This window comes from Ambystoma mexicanum, chromosome 10 (genome assembly GCF_040938575.1).
Source record: "Ambystoma mexicanum isolate Mex_15411 chromosome 10, UKY_AmexF1_1, whole genome shotgun sequence".
Taxonomy (NCBI): domain Eukaryota; kingdom Metazoa; phylum Chordata; class Amphibia; order Caudata; family Ambystomatidae; genus Ambystoma; species Ambystoma mexicanum.
Window position 1 is genome coordinate 383,357,298 of NC_090932.1, and position 14,140 is coordinate 383,371,437.

Sequence of the window (14,140 nt, forward strand, 5' to 3'; positions counted from 1 at the left end):
ATCTGGCACTTACTTGCCTTTATGGTCAGATTGGCCTTTCCAAGAGCCTGCAAAACATATTTTAGGTGGTCCACATGTTCCTCCCAGGAATTGCTGAACACTGCTATGTCATCCAAGTATGCTATGCAGAAGTCCTCCATCCCATTCAGAACCTGGTTTACCATCATTTGAAACGTAGCAGGTGCATTTTTTAATCCAAAAGGCATAACCTTAAACCGGTATAAGCCAACTGGGTTAGAAAATGCCATTTTCTTCTTGGCATGGTCTGTCAGGGCTATTTGCCAATAGCCTGACGTCAAGTCAAATGTGCTGAGGAACTTGGCTGCACCAAGTCTATCCACCAACTCATCTGTCCTTGGCAAAGGGTGGGCATCAGTCTTAGTGACTGCATTAAGAGCTCTGTAGTCCACACAAAATCTAAGTTATTTAGATCCTGCCTTTGGTACTAACACAACTAGGCTAGACCATGGACTAGTAGAGGGTTCTATTACTCCGAGATCAAGCATCTTGTTGACCTCACCTTTGATGTGGGTTCTTACATTTTCTGACATTCGATATCCTCTGCTTTTAACTGGCAGACAGTCACCAGTGAGTATGTCATGCTGTCCCCAAGGGGTCAAGCCTGGTGAAAGTGAGAACAGAGAGGCAAACTGATTCAACATAGATTTGCACTCTTCCTGTTGCTCAGGTGTCAGATTTGAAGAGAGATTTACTCCTTCAATCTTTTCATCCAAAGGAAAGCATCTGAGGAGATCTGGAAGAGCTCCACTCTCTTCTTCTTCCTCTGATGATGCTAGAAGCAAAGCTCCTACATCAGGTCTGGAGACATACGCTTTTAGTCTGTTGGTGTGGAAGACTGTTGGGGCCTCCTTGGGGTTGCCCAGGTCCACCAGATAGTTGACCTCTCCAAGTTTACCCACAACTTTGAAGGGTCCCATCCATTTGTCTTGCAAGGCCCTCTGCCTTGTTGCTATCATAACGAGAACTAGCTGGTCTTGAGTAAACTCAACCATGTTAGCCTTTTGGTCATGCCAGTGCTTGACCAATGCTTGTCCAGCTTTCAAGTAATCACTTGCTTCTGCCATCATTTGTGACATTCTCCTGCGGAGACCTATCACATAGTCAGTGACTCTGACTGGCTTGGGGGAAGGAGCACTCTCCTACTCCTCCTTGATCAGGGCCAATGGACCTCTGACTGGATGACCATAGAGAAGTTCAAAGGGAGAATAACCTACTCCCTCCTGAGGGACTTCTCTATAAGCAAAGAGAAGGCATGGCACTAGAAGGACCCGCTTTCTTTTAAGGGGGTCCTCTAAAGCACCTATCATGCTCTTCATGGTTCTGTTGAACCTTTCAACCAGTCTATTTGTCTGAGGGTGGTATGCGGTTGAGAACTTGTAAGTAACTTCCGCAGGTTTTCCACATGGCTTTCATGTAGTGGGACATAAAATTTGACCCCCTGTCAGAGGTTACTTTCTTAGGAAACCCAACCCTGGTAAAAATACCAAGGAGGGCCTTCGCCACAGCCGGAGCTGTAACAGTCCTCATAGGAATTGCCTCAGGGTACCTAGTAGCATGGTCTACTACAACAAGTATAAACCTGTTGCCTGAGGAAGTTGGAGGGTCAAGGCGATCAACAATGTCAATCCCTACTCTCTCAAATGGGACTCCTACAACTGGGAGAGGCACTAAAGGTGCCACATTCTTGGAGCCAACCTTACCAGAGATCTGGCAGGTGTGGCAGCTCCTGCAGTGTTTTTCTACTTCGTCCCCCATCTTCGGCCAATAGAAGTAGAGAGAGAGCCTTTCCTTAGTCTTCTTGAAACTCAAGTGACCAGCCAAAGGAATCTCATGGGCTAACTGCAAGAACTGTGGTCTGTTCTCTTGGGGTACTACAAGTCATTTGTTGTCCCCAGGTGCAGACTCGGTTGGTTCACTGTAGAAGAGGCCATCTTCCCAGTGTAACCTATATTTCCCAGGCTCTTGCCCTCCCAGCCTGAGCATCTGCCTGGTGGCGAAGACCTTCCAGAGTTGGACATTCTTTCTGTCCCTTACTGAAGTCTGCCCTGTTGGATCCACCTTCTGCCAGTAAAGACTGCAGCTCAGGATGGTCAACAAGATCCAGATCTCCAATGAGTTCCTGGCCTTCCACCAACTCTTCTTCAGAGTCTAGTTTAACCACACAGGGTTGTACCTCCCTCTCAGCCTCAGCTGGAGGGGGAGTTACGGGTGTAACTTTGGACAACCTAGGGGAAGTCCTTGTTGGCTGCACTGGAGTGCTGGCTGCTGGTTTCTTGTTAGAAGTCTTAGGTTTCCCCTTTGCTTCTGGTTTGTTAGAGACAGCAGCTGACATCTCTAGTGGAGCAGGAGTGATCTCTTTCTTCATCATCTCCTTGGGAGTACCTCTCATGGTTCTCTCCCTTGCAGGTCTCGGGAGCTCCTGTAAGCTTTTACTAGGAGGTCTGGGGGTATGTGACACTACTCCAAGAGTTTTCAAGTCATTACCCAGCAGAACCCTTCCTGGCACCTCACTTTGTATGCTGACAGGTATCTTCACAGTCATGTCATTACACTGGATGAGAACTGGTAATTGGGGAAGCATCTGCACAGGCCCTCCAGCTAACTTGGTGAGGCGTTTGGGTGCCTTAGCAACATCCTCAGCCTGAAAAAACGATTTGTCCACCACAGTTATGCTGACCCATTGTCCCTAATGGCAGGAATCTCCTGACCATTTACCTGGACACTGTCCTTATAATACTCTTTAGTATTATCTGGGATAGAATTATAGACATCTAAGTTCTGTTGTTCCCACAGACCCAGATAAACTAAAGAAACACTAGCTGAGACTTCAATGGGTTCATCAGCCAGTAATAGAAAGTTTCCACTTGCCATTTGTACTTCCTCCTCTGGAGCGAAGGCTAAGGAGACAAGCTGGACCCCTGAAGGTTTACCCTTACATCTGGGATCCCCTTTCACATGGTCAGTAGAGCCACAAACAAAGCATTTACCAAATGCTTTATGGAATGGTGGCTTGTTCTGACCTCCTTCTGGTTTGGCACCAGGAGGTGCACTAGCCTGATTTGGTTTCCCTGGTGGCTTACCCTTTTGGTTCTGTTTGTGGCCCTCTTTGGAATTGGAATTATTGGATTTCTTTTTGGAGTCCTTTTTTGGCTGTTTTCCCTCATCCTTTTTCTGAGTAGCCCCAGAATCCTTGTGAGTGGCCCTGTTGGCAACCCACAAGTCAGCAGCCTTAGCTAACTTCCTGGAATCTAATTCCTTTGAATCAGCCAAGTGTTGTCTGAGCTCAGGAGAGCAGGCATCATAAATTGACTCCAACATTACAAGATTCTTCATTCCTTCATAAGTGTTAACTCTGTAACCCTTAATCCATCCCTCTAAGTTTTTCAAACTTTCACTCACCCAGGTAGCCCAAGGGGTACCATCATGCTTTTTGAGGGTCCTAAACCTCTTAAGGTACTGGGAAGGGGTCTTCCCAAATCTAGCTATCAAAGCTAGCTGCACACATTCATAATCCTTCTTATCCACCTCCCCCAACTCCATTACCACATCAGTTGCAACAGGGGGAAGCCTAGAGAACAACCGGGGAAGTAACTCATTCCCTGTGATGTCCTGGAGCCCATGATTATACTCAAACATTTTCAACCAATCCAACACATCCAATCTAGGTTCATACATACCCACTAATTCCTTAGGCATCCGGGGTCTTTTGGGACTGGGACTCCTAGAAGAACCAGAGGAGAGAGAAGCATTTTCTACAGACAACTTTTTCATTTCTAACTCATGATTAAGCTCGATTTCTCTGAGTCTTAGCTCAGCTTGCTTCTGCTCAGCCTGGGCATTCATTCTTCTGAACTCTAGCTCTGGGTTTCTTCCAGATTGAGCTAAAAAACGTTTGTACTCTAATTCAAGCTTCATTTTTTCAAGTTCAAAATAAGCAGGGTTACATGCGGGACCTGGTATGGGCCCAGTAGGTACAGTAGGTAAGGCAGACAGAGGCTCAGAGTGGCTAACTTCATTAGGTTCACTTTCCTCTTCTGACTCATTCTCAAGACTTTGATTCAGATCAATACCATCACTGTTTCCTACATTTGCTGGGGGGTAGATTCCTCTGTACCACCCAGACTTTGGTTTTCTAACAATCTTTCTATAAGTTCCATTTTCTTGCCCTTCTCAGAGAGATTCTTATGTCTACACAATACTTTTAAGCAATCAGCAGTTTTGGCAGACAATGATTCTAGGGTATAACTCTCCATAGCAGACATAGTTAGAAAATCAGCTTTTTTAGTGCTAAGCTCTGGGGTTAGTTGTCCTAAAGTGTTCAACAAGCGCTCTAAAGTGTATACTCAATACAAATCCCACTGCTGTACACCAGTGTAAGGCAGAAACCTGTGCAGTTCCCTCTGGGACCACTGCAAACGATTTAGGACTACAGGTGTTTGGCAGTAAACCCACTTGGTAGCAGTCTGTACCACACAGATTCACTTGGTAGCTGTGGCTGAGCAGCCAGACTTCCCTCAAGAAGAGTTAGGCAGTATACTGAGCATTCACAATAGGTCAAGAGAACACAGTAGAACAAGTAAACACTGACCAGGGCTTGGTGTAAAAGAGATATAATTATTTATTTAAAACCGCATCTAGAAAAACACAGGCACTGATAATAAGCAATTTAAAAACACGGTCACTAAAAGATATACACTCCCTTAAAAGAATATTAGACAACTCTTAAGTAAAGCCCCACTTATTTTCAGACAGCGGTGAGTGCTTAACGTAGATGGCACTCTAATAGTTTGTTTAAAAAAAAGGGAGAAAAAATCAGAGAACAAATTGAAACAGATCCCAACACTTTTTCAAGAAAACAACAAGAGAGGAAGGCAAAGTGAAACCGTGAAGTTAGAGTTCAAGAGGCCGGATCCACTCTCAGAGGGTCCAAATGAAATGTGTCCAAGGTCACACGGTTGCAGTGCACAAAAATCTTGAAAAGGTTCAAAAAGGAGTTGGACCACAGAAAGGGACCAGTTAGAGGGTCAAGGCTGCCAGCCCAGTCAAGAAGGTTAAGGAGTTATTATTACCTTGTTGCAATCTTTAGACAGGGAGGCCTGGTGGACACGGTACCTTAAAGTGGTGAGAGTGCTCCAGCGGTGGCAGTTGTTCCTGGCAGCGGATGCAAGTCGGTGGTTCGTCCGGGGGAAGAGAGAATCTCGTCGTGGAGGAAGACAGGAGTCCGTTGCACTGCCAGCGAAGAAACCAGCCACGGAGTTTCTCAGGTACAAGGAGCGATCCGGTGATTCGCGGTTCAGTGGTGAGTGGCTATCCGGCCGCCGGGGTGCTTGGCACGGGCAGTTCGACCACAAACCGGGCTGGGGTGCGAAGTAAGAAAGGTAAACTGGTTGTGCCCACCAGTCAGGGGAAGAAGCCTCTCCAGCCCGGAGATCTTCTCTGTCGTCGGGAAGTGGTGAGTCAGTTCTGCAGGGCTCCACCGGTGGTGTTGTCGTGGTAGGTCGGCTCAGCTTCTCCCTCGTCGGATTCTCAGGTCATGTGGTGACTTCTGAAGTTCCAGTCCCCAAAGCCCTGCTTTTATGCAGAAAACACCCATTCACTCAGCCTAGCTGTCACTCAAACATGCTAAGTGGTGAGCCGGCCGACTCACCACTTGGGCCAATCACACAAGAGTGCAACCTGAGATACCAAGGAAACTCGGTCCAGGGTGCCTAAACCCCCTCCGACACCCCCTGTGGTACCCAGACAGAGCGGCACCACTTTTGGAGGCTTCTGTGGAGAAGCCCGCCAAAAAGTGGAACAAAGGGCTCGACTTGGGTTGGAGTCACAGAAGAGAACACAACGCCATTTTAGAATCGAGTCTTGGCAAAAAATACCAACCGGAGAATTAATATTAATTAAATAAACCGTCGGTATGTTCGAGGCTATGAGAATTAAATAATTAAAGTTGGTAGCCTCGAACAATGGGAAAATCCCATAGGAAAATATTTGCGGTCGGATATAAAAAGTAGTTTCCACTGCCACCAGCCAAAACTCGATCAGGGGGGATGAAGAGTGCCCCCTCGACTAACAGACCCCGGGGCAATCGAATTGCCCCGACCAGTACGTCCACAATATGATGGTTTGTACTGGTTTCTGTTAATAATTTGGGACTAGCAAAGCCAATGGTGACTTTACATGCCCTGGGAGACAGTAGTCAGTCCCAGGGTATGGAGTCTATGGTGGGGTGTCACTATGACACCCCTGTGTTACTGCACGGAGGGTGCTGTGTAACACACATAGGAAAAACACATGAGACCCTACGGAGTAAAGGACCCCATAGCCCATAAAACACATTACCAGTCAAAGGAATACCATTGATCATGTCCAAGAGTGGGAGGAAAAGAGTCTCACTCTTGGCAGGAGGAAAAAATCAAACTCCAGAAATCCAGCAAAGCTGTTGGGGGACTCACTAGGTTGGGAAATTCAGCCTAAAGAGAGAATTCTCCATAACAAGTAGAGAACCAGTGAACAAGAACAATCCAACCAAATGGAGTTAAAATACAATTGTAAGCCACATACAAGCGTGGCTATGCATGGGCAGGTCCTGAGGCCTGGCCACATCACTGCATAACCCAATGGGGAGAGAGTGGTGTGGGTGACTGGGGAATGGGACAGAGTACTTAGAAAGTTGGTGGTACATGGAGGAGGAGAAGAAGGTGGAACAGGAAGACCAAAGCTTTGGTGGTCGACAGTAGAAGGGAGGAGTAAGGTGAAAAATGGGGAGGAAGAGCTAAAAGAGGAGAATTGATAGAAGGGGCTACGAGGAGGTGAGCAATTACAACCCTAAGGAGGCATTTTTAGAAACATCTGGGAAGGGTTGGAGACTATTAAGGAGAAACACAATCAGCAGAGTACTGCATACAAAATAGGTGACTATGATAGAAATTGGGAAGAAAGGAGAAAAAAATGAAGAGTAGGCTGAAGGTGTTTGCGGGGGAAGGATAGGTCAAGGCAACGCGTTTCTCTTGGAAGCAAGACAACGCAGCACAACACATGTTCAATTCCCAACCCTGCGCTTATAAACCACTTGTTGGTTTTAAGCGCATTATAAAAGAATAATTACAATTATAATAATAAGCCTGAAAGGATAGTCAAGGAGAGGTGGAGGTACAACCCTGTGGTGAATCATTGGGGAGGCACAGGGGGAATTAAAGGAGACAGTGAAGAGGAGGGAACAGGAGGTGCAAGAGAAAATGGATCAGGAGACCGTTGGATCTCACCCTTGATGTGGACTAGAATGGGGCATTGGTCATTAGAGCTTGGATCCCGAGCCAGGGGAAGTTAAAGTCCAACTTACCTATAGGTGCAGAGAAGCATAGCTCACCCACAACTTGGTGGATATTTTGGGGTTCATTCACTTTCCACCCAGGCCTGACTTCTGCTATTACCTTGGCATACAATGCAGGTGCACATAGAGCCCTCAGACCCAGAAGGGAGGTCTCCCTAGGAGCAGTTGAGAGAAGCAGAGGATCTAAGACAATAAATTGAGGAGTCAAGCAAGAAGTGGTAGGACACTTAAACCCCAAGACTGGGAGTGGCTGAACAGAGAGAAACTCCATTGTGGAAGGGACCTCTGGACGGACAACTAGAACCCCAGAGACATTATGGTGCTTGATTCTCAAGGAGAAGGTAAACCCATAAGTAAGTTAAATTGATGTTATTTTGACCAACTTGTGTAGAAATGAGAACAGGAGTTCATATCGAATCTATTACTGCTGTTACCTATTACTGCAAAAATCCGCAGGGAGAAATGATTGCATCACGATATGATCGGCTTAGATCACACATTGTGTTCCCATATCTTTAAACAGTATATATTATACAGTTTAAGGGGTGCTGGGGTTGGAGTGGTGTCCCCCGCACTCCTTGTACAGTACAATGGCTTTGGTGGCTGCGGGTGTGTCCCCTGCTTCCATTGGAACGATTGCGGGTGATAAATGTCCTGGAATCTCTATAGGGTTTTGGAAATGTCATCGTACAATACTTTCAAATTCCACATGATGTGCAATAGTGCCATTGTCTGGAATTTGACAGTATCGTAAAATGACATTTCCAGTCCCGCATAATTTCAGAGTTCTTTCGGTTTATGATGAACGCTTTAAGAGTGTTTGGTAAGCTCAGGGTTATCTTGCGATCAATTTGGTCATGTAATAATCAACCTAAACAGTAGAAATCCCTCATGCAGTTGTATCTTTGATCCCATACTTCTGTGTTACTTTTCCTTTCCCGCTATCTGGCTTCATAAGAGAACTAACCATATGAACCTTGCTCATGCATCCATCAACAGTATTTGATGTTTTATTTGTCCCTCTAACCATTTGCTTGCTGTCTTATTTGAAATTATTTGTTTCTTTCATTCTCTCCATTTCTGTATGTATGATATTACCATATGCCACATAACTATTGTGATACAGGCATGGTATCAAGAGAGACACAGACTCAAAAATAAAAGTTTGAAAACCTTTATTATCAAACTTTATGGGGTTGGTGTAATGCCTATCTGGCCCTAACTCTAAGGGGATTATTCCCTCAACTGATGCTTCTAAGGGCCGTCTATGTGCGTAAATCCAAAACTAAAGATTGTCTGTGTCCAAACCTGTGCTTGCCCTCATTCTTAAATGAAAGGTGATAGGGGATCTTTTTAAAGGAAAAATGGTGACTCAAAAAAGAAATATAAACCACAGCTGGTTTTAGGTAGTCTTACCAATAGGTGTAGTTCTGCCAATTCAAAATAGTTCAACTCAAAAGGGTTGCTCTTTGAATCTTTCACATAGGGCTCTTGCAGAAAATCAATAAAGTTCACAATGTCGCTGGGTCTCTTGGGGTTACCTTCCCCAAACTTCGATCTTTCCAGTTCCATACATTAAGGCACAGTTCCTGTTAGGCCTCTCAGGGCTCCTTTCCCCAAGTCTAGGCCTCTCTTCACAAAGTTCAACAATGTCTTTAGTGGGCCTGTTAAGGTTCCCATGTTCAAGCCTATGCCCCTCTTTACGCAGTTCAACAAACAAACAAAAAGTTCCTCTTGTCAGGATTTACCTTACACTGTGCAGTTCTTTCGTGGGGTAGTATCAGAGACTTTTGAGAACGCTGGGTTCTTTGCTGCTCCAATGCGCGACCACTCTGGCCTCTAACCCCTCTACTTACTCTCTGGCACCTTTTCCTCTTCTGTGCCTCTTTCACTTTGTCCTTGTTCACTTTACTGTGCTTCCTGCACACCTTCTTTCCTGTTGTGCACAATTGCACCTTCTTTCCACCTTTCTGTGTCTCTTGCACACTTCTCTTTGCTTTTCACTGTGCTCTCTTGCAACTTTAATTTCACAACATGCTCTATTGCACCTTCATTTTCTCACTGTGCTCTCTTGCACCTTCATTTCATCTTTAACATTCTTCTTGCACACTCTGGGCCTCATTACACGTTGTGCGGTAAGGGAATAACGGTACCGGTAAGCGATTACCGGTACCGCTAAATTCCCTAGCTAATTACGACCCGGACTTGCCGCTATTAGCGGAACCGGTAGGTACGGTGCCACTAATAGCGACAAGTCCGTGGGCGCGCGGGCCCCAGACCGGAAATAGCGGCATGGCGCTAATTGCACGGCATCACAAGCCATGCGGACATGGCAATAGCGGCACGGTAAAGACCCAAAAATCCCTTACCAGCATGGCGCTAATACAGGCATCGCGAACCACCCGTTAACTGACCTGAGCAGTGTTCACACCTGCCACAGGTGGACACATCCAGCACAGGTGGAGGCAATGGAGACTTGCAGCACAAAAGAGCACACCACACCTCTTCCCACACACCTTCCCACACCAAAATGGTTCCAATACTGGCAGCATTACATGGGCTGGAGGACACGATTGCAGTGCGGCAGGACCAACAACAGGCAGCACAGAGGAGACGCAGGAGGAGGAGGAGGAGGAGGAGGGCAAGACAGGCGCAGCAAGCACCTCCAGGGCACCCGGAAATACCACAGAGCCAGCCACCAATACCCAGGATCCAAGCCAGTCAATTTAACCAAACACCTGAGCACATACATACCCTGTACCGTCTGCACCGGGATACCATCACCAGCAACGTGTATAAGATACATGACGACAGCGTGAGCCTCATAGACATCAGAACTGCAATCCCCCATCTACTGAAGGTGGTGACTGTGCACCACTTCCTGGCCACAGGCTCCTAGAAGCATACTGTGTGGCAGATGCATGGCATCTCACAACCAGTATTCCCATGCACGCCGAACCAGGCACACAATGCCCTCCTGAAGCTTGCACATGAACACATATTCCTACCAGGGACTGTCCAGGAGATCGCAAACACCAAAGTTGCCTTCTATTCACTTGCAACCATCCCAGTTAGCATCGGGGCCATCAACTGTACCCATGTGGAATTGGTGGTCCCACATCACAATTAAGTAGTCCAACTAAACAGAAAACAATTCCACTCCATCATTGTCCGAATGGCATGTGATGCAAACAAGATAATCACACATTGTTGCTCCAGACATCCCGGCTCAACCCATGATTCAATTGTCCTGTAGAACTCAACCATACCACGCAACATGGAGCGATAAGCCGGCCAAGGATCGTGGCAACTTGGTGATTAATAGGGCATGTACATGGCGGTGTGATTGGGGCGGGGGGAGAAGCATACACCAACTGGGAGTTGACTGTCGTGCGTGGGACAAATGGTCATACAGATGTACCCCAATGTCCATCGGGGAACGCCACAATGTACTTGAGAAGACCCCACATGAAATGTGAAGCTGCACAACATTGAATACAATCCAACTTTCGAAAGATTACACATCCATCCACACCCACATTTCACATCATGCAACACCACATAATACACAAATCAGCAACATGCCGTCAAGAGAGTCATACAGAATTTGGGCAGCACAACATCAATACAGCAATATGCCCTAGAATGCATGCAAAGGGATCACCCCTAGCCATAGCATCTGACCACAAACCCATAGCACCACTGAAGTGATGCTTCACAGTATAGCAACATGGATGTTGGAATGGCAGTACACTGGCATTGCAGTACTAAATTTGCCTGGGCCCAAGGACACCTGAGACCTGGCCTCACCCAGGACATATCTATTACAGTTGGAGGCATGATTCGGGCATGTCGACATGCATGGTCGAGCTCAGCTTTGCACATTGCAGTCACGCAGATCGTCTGCATACATGCTGTCTGTTGTGATTTCCAATCACAATGCAAAGACGATTTGTGTGACATGTACATGCCGCACCAGAGGTGGCTGGTAACAGGTACCCATTCTTCGCCCCATACAGGCAAAGCCGGCTATCCCCTGAAGAGGTGGCTCCTAACCACTGTATGGAACCCACTGAACCAGCAGGAAGAGGACAACAATATTGCACATACCTGTAGCCGCGTCGTGATGGAGCAGACATTTGGCCTTTCAAACACACAGCTCTGGTGCCTAAGCTTGCCGGGTGAGGCTCTCCTGTATGGCCATGACAAAGTGCCGAAGATAACCATGGCATGTGTGACACAGCACAAAATGTGCATCAGACGGAATGTGCCTATGCCACCTGACATGCAACCACCAGATGAGGATGATGTGGATGGTGATGAGGATGGTTGAAATAGCCCGCCAGGACATGCAAGAGGCTATGGCCAGGAGGGACACGATGTGCGTCAGCATCTGATGTATCAGATTCCATTAGACACAAGGGAAAACTATTATGTATGGAGATGGGTATTGTTGCCCTGATGCATGTGGTGAGTCCCACAAAGAACCATCTCCCCAATACTGTACACATACACAATGATGAAGACCAAGCCTGTGTTTCAAATTCTCAACAATATATTGTGAACAAAATTCAAACAAAAAGTGCATGGCCCCAACTGTGCATACAACTTCCCCCCGTCCCCCACACAACACTCCCAAGAACACCCTTACTCCCCTCCCCCCACAACAATCCCAAGAACACCCTTACCCCCACTCCCCCCACAACACTCCCAAGAACACCCTTACCCCCCTACCCCCACAACACTCCCAAGAACACCCTTACCCCCTCCCCCACAACACTCCCAAGAACACCCTTACCCCCCGCCCCCCACAACACCCCCATGTGAGCCTCATAGTGTGTACGTGTCCTTCTCCACATGTGCAACCAAGTCCTTGCTGGCCCTAATTCTCAGTGCCTCCTCCGCAATTGGGTGGTTTGAATGTGGTGCGCCTCAGGTTGCGTAGAGAGCGGCGCAGGGGGCTTGTTTGCCGGGAACTCCCAGAGGAGTAGGTGCCCAGTTGATCCGGTGTTGTGGGTGGGCATTGGCGCACAATCGCGTCTGCTCTACGGATCACGGCCTGCCTGAGTTGTTCGTGCAGGCCTCCATGCCCTCCCTTGTCTGCCTTGCATACATACAGAAGTCCTCCCTCAGACGGGCTGCCTCGGCCACATGCTGCCCTACCAGCCCAGTGATCTCTGGCTGATGGATGCAAGGTCATGTTGCGTGCTACGAGCAGGAGGGATGACTGCTGCGCCTTGGTCCATGCCTCTGGCATCAGGTGAGGACACCTGGGGGCTCCATGCCCCTTCCACGGTGTGGGTGGCTGATCCTCCATGGCTACCTGACCCTGATGACAACCTTGGGCTTGCCTCAATGGAGCGTGTTGGGCTGGGGGTCTGGCTTCACTCCACAATGTCAAGTGCTTCCTCCTCGTCCGAAAGTGGAGCAGTGGCTGCTGCCTCACCAGTTGAACTGGTGGCAGCAGAGTGCGTGCCCTCCATGCTGATTTCACATGCATTGGGACTCACTGCCGTGGTTGCAACAATGGCAGCAGCCATGGCCTCAGGCTGCGTGGAACTTTTGCTCCTGCTGCCTTTGTCCCTCTGCTGCTGGACACTCCTCCCGGTTACCCTTGAGGTGGTGGCGGTGTCCCCTGTTGCATCTCTCCTGGGCTTTTTTGTAGATGGGGGAGCAGCTTTCGCAGTGCGTGGGTCCTCAGTTTCTGTCTGTGATCCTGTAGGGGTGAGAAATGGGGAATATCATCATTTATGGTTCTACCTGCCTTATGCTGAATGTTTACGTCATGCCGCTCTATGCATTGGGGCCTCTTTATTGTGGATTCCGGTAATGGGGATGTCGGGTGGGTCATGCATGAATGGGTCTGTGTTGCACGTGTATGTGGTGATGCATGCATGCATGTTTGTGGCTGGATCCATGGCCTGAATATGGACACATATTTGGGGGGCCCCTCACACTTCACTGTGCATTTTTTGATGTATACACTCACCTCCATCGGATGAAGTGGCCACACCATGCTCCATTTCTCCAACACCCTCTATCGATTCCACTCCAATTGTGGATGCACAAGTCTCCTCCCACTCACGGAGTTTCAGAGGTGAATCGCCGCCACCTCCTGTGCCCATTGCCAGCTTGCGGTTCACTGACAGTATATTTCTGACACGGAGCCGGAGGTCATCCCACCTCTTACGGCAGTCCTTGACTGTGCGGGTGGTGGTGCCCACCGCACTGACTTTGTGGGCAACCTCTGCCCAGATGGCCTTCTTCTTGAGGATTGTCTCCCGCCGCATGTCATTGCTGAAGACTACATTTGCATTTGCCGATAGTGTCTCTGTGAGCATGATCAGCTCCTCATCGCTGAATTCTTCCTTACGTTGGCGATCAGCAGTTTTTTTTACGGCCTTGGGCATCTTTGGGCTATCCGGGATGGATTTGTGTCCGAGTTTCCTTGAAAGGGGTCCTGGATGCGGAGGATGGCAATGGATTGTGTTTTTAAAGATGGCCACCGTGCTCTTTCCCGTTCCTGTGCAATGACGCTATTTCCGGTTCCGCTTTTTAACGGTGACCGCTAATAGCGGTGACCGCTAATGTCGGTGACCGCTAATAGCGGTGACCGCAATTTGCATGCAGCGTGAAGGCGGAGGTGCTATTAGCACTTTAGTTGAAGCCGGTAAAGGACTATTTGGGGACTTTTACGGCATGGCGATAGGGCCATTACCGGCATGGCACTATGCTCCTGTCCGCGTACTCGTAATGGTACTCAATTAGCGGCCTCTTGCGAGGGCGGAGACG

The 14,140-nt window shown here is 48.0% G+C and overlaps 1 protein-coding gene across 1 annotated transcript in view; it reads right to left on the minus strand.

The window, feature by feature from the left end:
• Positions 1–12,732: 12,732 nt before the first annotated feature.
• LOC138492874 (phytanoyl-CoA dioxygenase, peroxisomal-like) overlaps positions 12,733–14,140 on the minus strand; it is a 302,402-nt gene continuing 300,994 nt past the window's right edge. Inside the window, exon 9 of the mRNA XM_069620196.1 lies at positions 12,733–13,064. Within this exon, the coding sequence (XP_069476297.1) occupies positions 12,733–13,064 (332 nt within the window). The remainder of the gene's footprint in view (positions 13,065–14,140) is intronic.